Raw genomic sequence first — 12,561 nt, forward strand, 5'->3', positions numbered from 1 at the left:
ATCAAGAGGTCTCAGCTGGATGCTGTAGCTGTGAGAAGCACAGAAATGTTCATTCTGGTCTTCTCTAGCTCTAAATAGCTAGTTAAAAAGATCATTCATTGATTTCTTTTATTTTTTTTTTTCTTCCCTGTTGATGCATTCTACTGAACTCAGTTCTCTGCTATGCAAAAGCATCTTGTTTCTGTATCTCATGTATCTGTATCTCCGTATTTACATAGTTGAAAGGTTTTCAATAAAGCAAATCTAGTTTTTAGACATTTTTTGTACTGAAGTGTTTCAGTGTGCTACTGTGTCAACTTCAGCTTGTTTTGATCTCTTATTTCTTTCCTGCTGAAAATTCATGTCTAAGATAGGGTTTTAAAATACTTTGGTTTTTTATTGCTTGTGTTTTCATAGTATTTTTATTGTTATTAGTTTATTAAGCATTCCCTAATGCTTAATTTCTGTGAATGTGATTTACTGCGTGCCATCATTTCTAATAGGGCTGTTCTATCAAATGGTTATCTTTAATCAGTGAGTCTCATAAGCTGCATGTGATTATTGGCACAGTTTTGGGTACCTACTTAAGTGTCTGAGTTGAATACCCTAAAATAGATCCTACTATTCTATAGCATAGTGAGATCTATTCTAAACTTGTAGCTATTGGTCAGTATGGATTTGATTTCCTCTTGATGCAGTTGTGGTTGGGATTGTTCCGTGTGCTGGTACTTCCATGCCAGGAGTTGTGTTTTGTGGAGGAGTAACTCACAATCAGTTAATGGATGTTCACATTCAAAGAATCAGCACAAGCAGACAGAAAATAGTTTCACCCAGAGTGCTGGTGCTCATAGTGTGACCACAGACATTTTTTTGAACGGGTGGAGACTCTTTGACAGCAAACCTTAGGTTACATGATCACAGTCTTGCATTTTCAGGTTCCTTTCACAGGCCTCTTCAAAGTCACTTACGGAACTTGCAAATTTTTTGCTCTGCACAAATTGAAAGCAACTGCAGCACTACAGGCTATGGAAAGAGAGAGAAAATAATACAGGACAGTTAGGAATTCAAATTTGGAATTCAGAGTAAGGTCGGATCTCCTTTGCACGGATGTAGGGATGCTAATGATGAATTCCTAATACCTTCCTCTTTGTTGGCAATGACTTTGTGTACTTGCAAGCAGGACTGTCTGCCTGCCATATAGACGTATGGTGCACTCATGCTGCTCTGAAGTTCCTGCTGAGCTCTAAACTTCGGGCTGGGAGGGAGTCCCTTATCTGCCCAGGTATCAGGTAATGCTCACTGACAGCTCGTGGCAATGTTGAGGCCTCTTCTGTGGAAGATGATTGGCCTTTCAACAATATAAGGCACTGGAAGTTTTCAGGATGGTTTTTCCTTACAGAGCTTTAATATTTGGGTTACTAATTTCATAGTATATTGTAAAACAATGATCTTTACTGCTGTAAAACACCTTTCTCTAAGTTCCTGGAAACTTACATGTCCTCCCTAAGAAAGAGCAAATAAAAATGAGAAAAAATATGCATCAACTTGAGTAAGAATCACCATCTTTAGGTATATAGTGAAATAGACACAATGTTGGAGAGTGAAGAAAGTCACAAATTTAATTAAAATGTGTTTTTTCTCCTCTTTACAGTTACTGTCTTTTGTTGTTCATTATACTTGTTGAGCTTGCACATAAATGATGGACTGATTCAGTGAACTCATTGTAATAAATTGTTTGATGTGCATCTTGAAAAAAAAATCGTTTGAAATTCTGTCTCTTTTCTTTGTCTATTCACCTTGTGGCTCTTGATATCTTGCTTCCCATCTGTCTGATTCTGCCATAGTTTGAGCATAACTTTTCAGACTTTAATGCAGGTCTCTTTTTGTTCTGGTTTAGATAAGTATATAACAAATGTGTGATTTAACTGTCAAGACTAATAGCAGAAAAGAATCTTAAGGAGTGCTGCTTTTACTGATGTGAAATAGAGAAATGCCTATCTGTAGAGATGTGATTATACATATTTATGTATGTAATCTGCCTCTGCAAGCAAAAGAGATGTATTATTTGTATTAGATATGTTTTAATGTTACCAGTCCAAAGGTTACTTTTATAGATCTCTTATTACTGAAGGGAGAGATGATTCAAGAAAACAGTTTTAAAATTTGACAGTCTATAACTGAACAGGTAATACAGATCAATCTCCAGTTTGAGAAGTTAAGTTGTAGCTATTCTGTGCAGAAATTACCTCTAAGCTACGAGATCTTTTCTGAGTCTTGAATGCAGAGGAGTTTGGAGAAATATTGGTTTTGTTAACAATATTTCTACAGGGGATATCATCTCTGTAGAGAAGTTTTTTGAGTTGTCATTTATAATGCTTTTGGTTAGAAGTTTGCTTCTGGATAAGTTCTGGGTTTCTTATTGAGGACATAAAGCATTGATGCTGGAAGGTCTTGTAGGTAGCGTTATGTTGGTGAGCATAAGGGGATGTCAGTGAGATCAAGGGGAGTGAAATGAGCCAGGAAAAGAAAGAAAGGGAAAAACAGAGTATTCCTGGGACTGCTGTAACAGTTCATGAGACTGTAGGAATAGCAGCAAGTGTTCTAAGTCTGCTAAGTTCATTAGACAGTTATTACTAATGGGGCCGAATGCCACGAAGTTTACTCAACTAAGTATGTGTATGCATACAACACAGAGTACTGAAATACTTGCTTTGATGTGGTCAATAGAAGTTTATTTGTATAATAATGACGATAATAAAAATAATACTTCCTTCTGACTGAGTAATTTGACTGTAAACAAGATATGCAACTCTGAAGAAATTCAGAAGGAACTTGAAGCCTTTTTCCTTCATGATTTACTGAAGAAAAATTGTAAACAATTTTAGCAAGATACATGGATGCATGTATTAATGCAAAAGATGAACACACCGACTGAAAGGGAAATGTTTTTCAGACTGCGACCTTAACCTGCTCCAGACAACTTTTAGTTCTATACGTGCACAGTCTTTGACAACCTTCTGACTTCGCTGGTGTTTGCTGGCTGTTGCTTCTGAAACAAGCCTTTAAGGGTGCAATTCCAGTGCCCATTGAATGCTGTTTTAAATCTTTTTTTTCTATTGTGTTGGGTACAAGTGCTTTGGAGAAATGTGTACCTTTTTGTTTTCCACTGTTAAAAGAATGATATACACCTCAAACAATTTGCAAAGCTGTTACAAATATGTATTATTTGAAGGTTAGAATTTTTCTTGTGGAACTTCCATTTCTGCAGTATAGACACCAAGTGCAATGACATCTCGACTTGATTGAACCTGGTATTAATGTGGTAGGATTTGTGACTTGCACAGTTTCAGTTCACTATGTCCTTCTCACAATTAAGATTTATCTAGCATTTCCATCCAAAAGTGGGAAGACTAAATAGGCAGGATGCCTTGTGTCTTAGCCTGCTGTAGCGGATGCTTCTCGCCTGTGGGTGAAATGTGTAATACAGCAGTTGTGTAGTGCTGCACACAGTTAAGAACAATATCTTGCAATTAATGTAGTATGAATTTTGTCATTGTTGCATAACCATTTGCTGTGGTAGAAAAATATCACTGTGGTGTTACCTCAGATTGAAAAATGAGAGGAACAATGAGATTAGGATATATGTTATTAATAATTTTTGTGACTCATCTAACTGTAATAATAGAGTGTTTCATTCTGTGTTACCGAGGAAAGTTGCAAACGAGAAGGAAAAGTCCTTTCTACATACTTCACAGGTCCATTTCCTTTATTGCTGAGATTTTTTTTCTACTTAGGGCTAGAGTAGACAGTGTTTAACCTTTTAGCTGAATGAAGTGACACTGATAGAATAAGCTGCAGCTTAATGGCTACAGAGTGTTTTCCAACAGTGCTCAGAAATGTGCTGTATTTCTAGTTAGTAGTGTTTCAGAAGCAGCTAAATTATCATTTGCTGTACATCTTCCTAGGTTTTCTGCCAGTCTGAATCAACATAAACTTGACTTACTATTATATATCTGCTTTAAATATGGAATTGATGTACTCATGCTGCCTTTTCAGAGCACGTGAAGGAAGGAAAATGAATTTTTTAAAGGAATTCTGATATGATGCACATATTACTGGTGGACTTTAATTGCTCTGCATTTTGATGTAGATTAGTAGTGACAGAATGGTGTAAACACTGAGCACTGTATGAAATTTCAGACATCTCCTCTAGATAGAATTAAATCTTTTTGGAAAAAAAAAAAGTTGGCTTACCATAAAAGCAAGCAATTTTACTTACTTTCACAAGTATTTCCCAAGTATTCAAGTGTGAAACAAATGCATCATCTGATGAATTAGTGAGAACCTAATTTTAATGCTTTCATGTGTTACTTGGATTCAGATACAGTCCCACACAGCTCTCCCAAAGAAATAGTGATGAAGATATGACAGTGACTATGGCAGAACTACTGATTTCATGCAGTACTGCATCATAAGGTTTCATTCTTTTCCTGAGATGTATTTGTGCTTTACGCAATGTTTACCCTGATATTATGGTTACTAAAGTTTGCATGCTCTATTTTTCGGTGTCTTCTATCAGTTTTCTCTGTCTTACTATTAACTCGGTAACTCATTCCTTATCTTCTAGTGTCAAATGACCTACCTCTTCGTATTTCAGGATATGTGGGAGTTGAAGAATTCTGAAATGTTTTCTGTAACTTGAAGGAGAACAGGAGAAAACAAAGATCTTGTGACTGAGAAAATGTCTTTGTGATTTAAGCCTGGGTCTGAGATTCAGGAAATGGGAGTTGTAGCTCACAAATTTGTTGTGCTTCTTTTTCCCTTTTAAAGTTTGGACAGGACACATTGTGCCTGTTGACCATTCTGCAAAGCGTTTAGGGTAATACTGCCTTATTTCCAAAGGCAGTTTAATGCTAGATTTGCGTGGCATTACTAGTGTAATGGAAACCTGTTATTTTTTTTTCCTTTACTGTATGAGTTTTACTTAAACAATCGCTTTCATATCTTTTTCAAGCTGTTCATAATATGCGATATGTAAAAGATGCTTTTGTGACATAAAATAATTTACCTTGTGTAGATAAATGACATTCAAGTACGCACAAATCTTAAAGAAGTTGCCAGTGAACTTTGAGGTTTTTTTAATACTTCACTTTTTTTCTATTTCCAGGTTGCATGTCTTACTCATGTAGCAGCTAATTACCTTAACTGCAAAATTGATGCTAAACGCTGGGGTACAGCGCATGGCAGTATTGTTCCATACCAGGTAAACAAAGCATGAGGTTTATTCTGTTTTTGAAATTCATCACTTTATGTATTATGAGATTGAGAACTGACTGACTTTTCCCATGACCTGCTGTATTCTGTAATGTATCTGAGTCTAGGTAGGACAAGGTTCTGTTGTTCATTGTAGTTTGAGCATTTTGCATATTTCTTCGTCAGCAGTAGATTAGTAACAGAACACTGAAATAGATCAAAAGGGTTTAATGAAATTGGATGACCTTAAAGCTAGCACGGTGCCTAGATTTCTTTTCTCATCTGACAGAGAAAGCAGGTTTTCTTTTTTTTTTTTTTTTTCATTTTAAGGATGATCTGACTTTCATACCAGTCACAAACTGATTTTTTTTTTTTTTTTTTTTTGTCTCTGACTTATTTTTTACCTTGTGAGTTTCCAAAAACAATCTTGGAAAGTGGCTATGGAAGTCAGGGAGTTATTGTAAATTAGACATTTTCCACTGAGTTTCCTGCGAATCACTACTGCTCATTCAGACAGCAGGTTAGAAAAAAAATTAACCAGACCTCCAATCTCCACAATAGAGTTCATAGCCTGCTACATCTAATGAAAGGCTGAAATTCCTTAAAATAACATGACCTTCATCATATAAACAAGCAGAGGAAAAAAATTTGCTGCAAGCTTTATGTTCTGGCTTGTATGGGAAACTCTTCAAGTAAACAAAACTTTGTTCTTCTCTAGCTAATCGTTTGGTTGTCTTGATGAAGATTGTACTAGCTTAGGGAGATCTGGGCATATATACTTAATCAGTCTATTCTTTTTTTTCATAGTTTTTGGCATTTGTTATCAAAACTCATGTTTGCATCCAGCTAGGCAGTCTGGATTTTTTTCATTTCTGGCTAGACCCCTTTAAATCTTGATAAGGACAGTTCCAGCGTTTGTCTGGGAAAGCTGACATCCTAACACCACTCAGTATTTTTCTGGGTAGAAAATGAGAGGAACTCCATGCAAACATCAAGGGCAGGCCTTCTCAGGCATAAAATGCTAATCAGTTCTTTTTGTAAAGACTTTGCCTACTTGAACCAGGAGACTTTTTTCCTTTTTTTGTGCGTGTCCCTGCCTAGTCAATAGAATAGCAATTTTTGGGCCAGCTACAGTAGGTTACAGATTGTCTCTGAGAGATGTTGAGATGACGTGGCTGTTTCTGCAAGGCTGATTTTGATCCTGGAGTGTTTTTTATCTCGGTGTACTACTGTTACTCTGGTGAGCACAGCAGGATGTCCATATTTTTTAGACTAGCTCTGCACGCTGTGTAATGCAACGTGACCCAGCCTTACCAAGCATCCACTACACAAGTTGTTCCACGTTTTTTGTAATGTGACCTTTTGGTGTTACCCTTTTTGAACTTTGGTATGTTGAAAGTACAAAACAGACCTGAAGTGTCTGAAGTTTGTATAAGCAAAACCAAAAACCTGACTAAACAAAACATTTTGTCTTCACCGTACTGCTTTTGGTTGAATAAATGAAGCTTGGATCCTTTTAGTACCTTTTGCCATTTTTCTTTTGTGGCTTGTCTCAACTTTCTGTGAGCATGGCTATGATTTTGATGGTGACTTTAAATTTATTGTGCTTTCTGCAGTTTCTTTCTCACTTTACTTTGATAGTTAAATTTTAGGAAATTGAAACTATCCTTCACTTTTGTGATCGTGTTGCACTGATAGGTGCTTCCATAGCTTGTTTACCATATAGTTTTAGAACAAAACTCTGAAACTTAACAGTCACCCCCTGTCATAGTTATTGAATTTGTTTTTTGCTTACTGAATTAATATGTGACTATCACAATGCTTGTTTTTATTAATGTTTGTTTCAGGATATTTTGGCCAAGTGAATAACTTAGTCAAATCATAAAAATGACATTTCAGGAAACTGAACTTGCATATAACTTGGAACAAGTTTGTGGTAGCAAAATGTTATTTCTTCCTATGGTCTCAACCTTAATTTATTATCATTTGCTGTAGATTGTACTTGAACGTTGGTAGTGAATTATAACTTTGAAGTGAAGCAGAGCCTGAAATCCTGCTGAAAAAAAACGTCACACCATGATACATTGTGGAAGTATGGGTTATCATGGAATATACTTTTGTAGACATTAAGGCAAAACCTAGATATTTGTGATATCTTTTTGTGACAGAAGCCTGGTCAGAGTCGCATCTAAAAAATCTAAAAAGACAAAATCTAAAAAAAAAAAAAAAACCACATTAAAAATATTTTAAAATATATGTAATTAATACTTAATTGTTTTTTTAATTGTTGTGGTAATCTAGTGCTCTGTTCAAAAACTCAAAAAATTACAATAGCATTCAGCATATATTGTTCACTGAGTTTTAATTTTGTAAGTTTGGCAAGAGTATCTTTGCAAATGGCTTCATTTTCTGTTCTGCTTACAAGGCCAAATTCAGCTTTGTGTGTGTATTTAGATTTTTAACTTCAATTCCCTCATTACTTCTTCATGGTTACACTAGTGGCATAATTTTTTTCCTGAACCCTTGTTAACCCTTGACTGACCTTTCTTTTTGTATTTAAAACTAGGTTTTCTGCTAGGTTTTCTCTTTCCTGAAATTACCAGGATGTGCAGCTCCTTTGAAAATCTGGTCCTTAACCAAAGAGGTGTAGAGTTTGGAGAAGGGTTTTCGTAGTCTTTTAAAAATTTTTCTCATTTTCTGATAGTGTTCTCCTTAAACCGTGTGAGATGCTGAAGTTTTCATTTCTGCTTGCTCATCACCAGAACTCACAGAAAAGAAATCTGAACTTCTCAGTGCACGATGTCTTTCATGGTGCACGTAAAGCTGTCTGCATGGAAGCTTGCCAATCAGTTTGCAAAGGTTTTCAGTAGAAGCAAACTTTGCAATGTGCCACAATGGCAAAGAAATCTGGATTCTAATTTACAGAAGAAACTAATTTTTACAATGCTGAACCCTTCATAAGAAACCATGTGCTTTGAGCATATCTTGCTTCAGTAGGCCACCGCTTTGATCCTCTGAAGAGGAGCAATATCTTGAGCTTAACTAGATTCCAGTTTGCTTAGCTTCAAATGTTAAAACACAAACCTTGAGTTCTGGTCTCTATCTTAAATGTAATTAGTACATTTTTTAAACAAGTTTCTGTAATGAGACAGGTTGTTTAGCTACAGCTGCACCGTGATTATCCAAAGGAAATCAGGAGCTTAAAAGCATCCGGTTTACATAAATGTGCAGAGAAGTAAAGTTGTTACTGTCTTTCATTTGGGGTGACAAGGTCTTTCCTCATTCTCATGGTATCACCAATGAACTATCTTACCTGTAATGTGGCTGAGATCTGTACGCTCACTTATTTGTTTTCCAGTTGGAACTGTGGGAATAGATAAATTCTCCTCAGAGAATCTTTCATAACAGTGTGTTTACAGGTAGCTTATCGCCCTTCCATCAGCCACCTGGATAGCACTTTGGCATGCAGACTTCTAGGTAACAGCATGGACTGCTTGCTCTTGGGCCATAATGATGAAAGTTGCTTTGAAAACTGTGAGACCAAGCTCTTACAAATCTCCACTTACCCAAAAATTCTCTCCTGTAAATATGATTTTATTACTCTTCCAAGTTTTTTCTTAGCGTTCATGAGAGCTTCTCAAATATCCTTTGCATTTTCAGAGTGTGCAGAGGGCACAACCTTCTGCATAGAAAGTGAAATCACAAGACAGGAAACAAATGATTGTTTTAGTTGGTTATCTTTCCTTTGTCTGTGCAGTGCCATAACTAATCACACCTAACATGAGTGGATTTATATCTAAACATCACTGAGATTTTCTAAGGATCAGCCCTTTATTGTGCTAGCTGTAAGATTTCCTTCATGTGAGGAAATAGTTTCTTTGTCAAAAGCCTTTCAGTTTAAATATGTGATGAAAACCAGAATATAAGTTCCCAATGAAGTAAAAGGCATGAAAGTAGTGGGAAGAGGAGTGTAGTCACATTATGTAAATATCTTGGCATCATTTTTATAGTCCTGCATCTCATTCTTTCATTGTGAAATCTTACAGTGTTTGAGATTCTTACAGTAAACATCCCTTGTCCTTTATGTCTCATCACAAGAAAAAATGCAGTAGATTATTATCTGCCCAGCTGATCTGGTGGAGGTGCTTTTCATGAGTGTGGATATGTATGTAGTGGATAGAGCAGCAAAATAATTCTAGTCATTCAGAAATGTTATGCTGCTTATTCTACACAAGATCCTAGAAGTGTAGCCACTTTCCTTTCTGCCTTGATTTGTTTTTATTTGGATACCTCTGCAATTAACATGCCTTGGAATTAAACTCAGCTAAGGTTAGAACCTGAGTTATTTTTAAGCTTCTGTTTTGTGTGTGAAACTCTTCTCTTAAAATCAATTTAGGTTTATTTATTAGAAGAAAATCTTTCTTGTTTGCAGTGGCTTGATAAGGTGGAACTTCTCCAGAGGGAAGATATGAAATACAGATTTCTGGGGGGAGTTCTAGGTTCAGGAAATAAAGATGACCCTTCTTGCTGTCTGAACCTCATCTACTTAGTATTTGTTGGACTTCTTAACCTGCCTTGGGGGCCCCTTGTCCTGTATTGTTGTGATGAGTAATGAAATGTCATTGCTGAAAGTACTGCCTATTTGTCATGAAAATTAAATGTATTCAGATTGACTGAATAGAAACTTTGTGCTCTCAAGCAGGAAAGCGTGCTTTCTCCACTGTATGGAGTCTGTTTCCAAAGAACAGTTTGATTATCCTCAAGATAAGTTTTGACTTATACCTGGATATATACATATATTTTTGGAATGGCTTCTTTCTTTTTTTTTAATCTTACAGGAGGAGAAAGCTATAGAATCCTTTGTCATCCGATGTCTTACAAAATAAGAAAGCAAAACTGAATATGTGTTTTAGTTTCACTGTCCATGATGAGGGCCATTTGGATGTTAGGAGGTTTTAGAGTAGAGTTTGTTTCCTTACCATTTTAGTCAATGGAAAGGTATAGAAATCATCTGTGGGATGTCATGAAGGAAACACTCATGAAGAATGAATTCCAGTTATTCAAAACTAATAACGTTATATAGTTATCTTTCTGGTGATTGTCTTTCAGGGAGTTGTCAAGCCTCTCTTGGGCAGAGCTGCTGTCTGGAAAGGAAATCAGTGGGTTTGCCTTGGGCAGTTTCAGACATGTTCAATGTGTGATGTGAGGTGTACTTACAGTTTTGTTCATACATACCCATCCTGTCACAGAAACAGCACTTCAAAACCACTCACCTTGTATCTGTGTAGCACAGCTTCTTACCTTTACATAGGTAATTTTCAGATAGAAATGAAATGTATTTTTAATTGAAAAACTTGAAATATATATTTTTTTTTTCTTGAAGGAAATAATTCTGTGGCTTTCTGCTTTAATCAATGCCTGCAAGGTATTTTTTTTTTTTAATGAGTAACTCGAAACTATTCTCAAATTCAAATTACATGTAATATGATTATTGTTAAGGAACAATAGCTGGTAGTTAATATCTCATTTTTTATCTCCTCTAGGGAAATGCCACAGGAATTTTGTCTCTTATCTGTAGTGCTCATTGTTTCTTCCATGTTCTTCCATCAGTGGGGTGAGAGATCTAGTCTGTATTTCAGCAGCATGGTTAGCCTCCAAACATGTTGCAGGGTTACTGAACGCTACACGTAAGAATATCCAGGTCAAGTTGTAACCCTTAGGAAGAAAAGGGTAACAGAGCCCAGATCTGTAGATTGATCTTCATGTTGTTGCTGGTCTGGAAAGAACAAGTAAGATCTAAGAGCTCAGGGAATATATCTAATCTACTTCTTAGATTAATAGTAGAGGAATAAACTTCACTTTTGCTGTTCTGAAAGCACTTTTCCCAATCATTGCAAAACCCAGTGCAGCCTCTCAAAGCAGAAATGTTTAAACAGTCTGAAAGAAAGAGAACTCAAACTTGCATATGCAACATCATCTCCCAGTGATTCTTGCCATAATCATCCTGAATATACAAATGGATGTTTGTGTTGCTAGAAACACTGTGATCTGGTGTATGAGGTTATGTGCAAGCACAACAAATCTGCTTTTTCTGGCCAGTGTTGGTGAATGGTGCACAAAGAAGTCACTTTAAATGACTAAAATGGGTAAGGACTTTGCCAAAGTATCTACCATCCTAGAAACTTTTGAAGGCTATTTCCTTAAAAATTTGAGAAGCTTGGTGACTTATGGAATGATATTGAGTCTTAAGATAAAGCACAGATTAAAGCATATCCAAAGGATGATATTAACTTCATGAAGGCAAAAATGAATAGTAGTAAAAAGCCCTCAAACACTGATCCTCACATGATTGCTTTTATTATGTGAGGCTTGTTACAGTTTTCGTTGGAAAACGTTGATTGTTATGAAAAGAGATGTCCACTAGATGTCATTCATGTAATCTAGTTGTTGTTGCAACATTTTTAAGAATCTATTTAGGATGGTAGGTACAAATTATCAGCATTATTAGCTGTTTTTGTATATGCTGTGCTACTGATTTTATGTATAAGTTTGGGATGTTACAAATAATGTTTGTATTGTTTTGCCCAGTGATGGTTGTGACACTTATTAGCCTAGAACTCGTCTTCACGTGCATCTCTCATGTAAGAGCACTAAGGTGAGCTGTGTATGGTTTGTAACTGTTCTGCAGGGAGATATAAGATCACAGAGGTGAGGATGGTGTCTCTAAGGAAAGCAGAATTTCCCTGTGACTAATAAAGTCCATTTTACATTTGTTCTTTCATGTGCTCTTTACACCTCAAACTGCAGTTTGCTAGAAGAGAGAGTGCATATATATTAGGAAAAGCAGCTGGAATCTCATGAATTCGCACACACAAATAGATTTATATACTCACAAATCTTAGCTATAAAACCAAAATGTTGTATCTAAGATATTTCAAACTGAACCAATTCAAGCAAGCTTAGATAAAATTGCGTGGGCAGACAAATCTGAGGTTCATTTAGTCAGTTCTTCAGGTAGGCTGCTGGGCTCTATACAGGTGTAAGTTCGTAAGTAAGGCATGGTTGAGCTCCCTCCTCACTATCTCTCTAGTCTGGCACGTGTCACTAATTGCTAGACAGCTTCTGGAAAGCCACATCTGTACTCTCATTGAACGTGAACTGCTGGAGTATTGGCTTCTGCTTCTTCACACTTTCAAATTGGAGTAGCTACTGCAGCACTGGAAGCCAGAGATCACCGCTTCCTCCAGCCTCCCTCTCCTCTTCCATATGGAATAAAGAATTTCTCTGCCCTGCATAGTCAGCCAGAGGGCAGGATGGGGAAGTGATAAT

The 12,561-nt window shown here is 36.4% G+C and overlaps 1 protein-coding gene and 2 long non-coding RNA genes across 4 annotated transcripts in view; 2 read left to right on the top strand and 1 right to left on the bottom strand.

Moving 5' to 3' along the window:
- LOC128088467 (uncharacterized) overlaps positions 1 to 12,561 on the bottom strand; it is a 166,038-nt gene that overhangs the window by 79,914 nt on the left and 73,563 nt on the right. The window lies entirely within an intron of this gene.
- Positions 1 to 12,561, top strand: part of SUGCT (succinyl-CoA:glutarate-CoA transferase) — a 330,926-nt gene that overhangs the window by 60,334 nt on the left and 258,031 nt on the right. For both annotated transcript variants that reach the window (XM_052699012.1, XM_052699013.1), the window contains exon 9: positions 5,147 to 5,242. In XM_052699012.1, coding sequence (XP_052554972.1) covers positions 5,147 to 5,242 — 96 coding nt within the window. The remainder of the gene's footprint in view (positions 1 to 5,146; positions 5,243 to 12,561) is intronic.
- On the top strand, positions 10,561 to 12,004 carry LOC128088469 (uncharacterized). Its single transcript, XR_008210267.1, has 2 exons — positions 10,561 to 10,657; positions 10,776 to 12,004. It is a non-coding gene; the product is annotated as an uncharacterized LOC128088469 (long non-coding RNA).

The sequence above is a fragment of the Tympanuchus pallidicinctus genome, unplaced genomic scaffold (assembly GCF_026119805.1).
Source record: "Tympanuchus pallidicinctus isolate F22 unplaced genomic scaffold, pur_lepc_1.0 scaffold34, whole genome shotgun sequence".
NCBI lineage: Eukaryota > Metazoa > Chordata > Aves > Galliformes > Phasianidae > Tympanuchus > Tympanuchus pallidicinctus.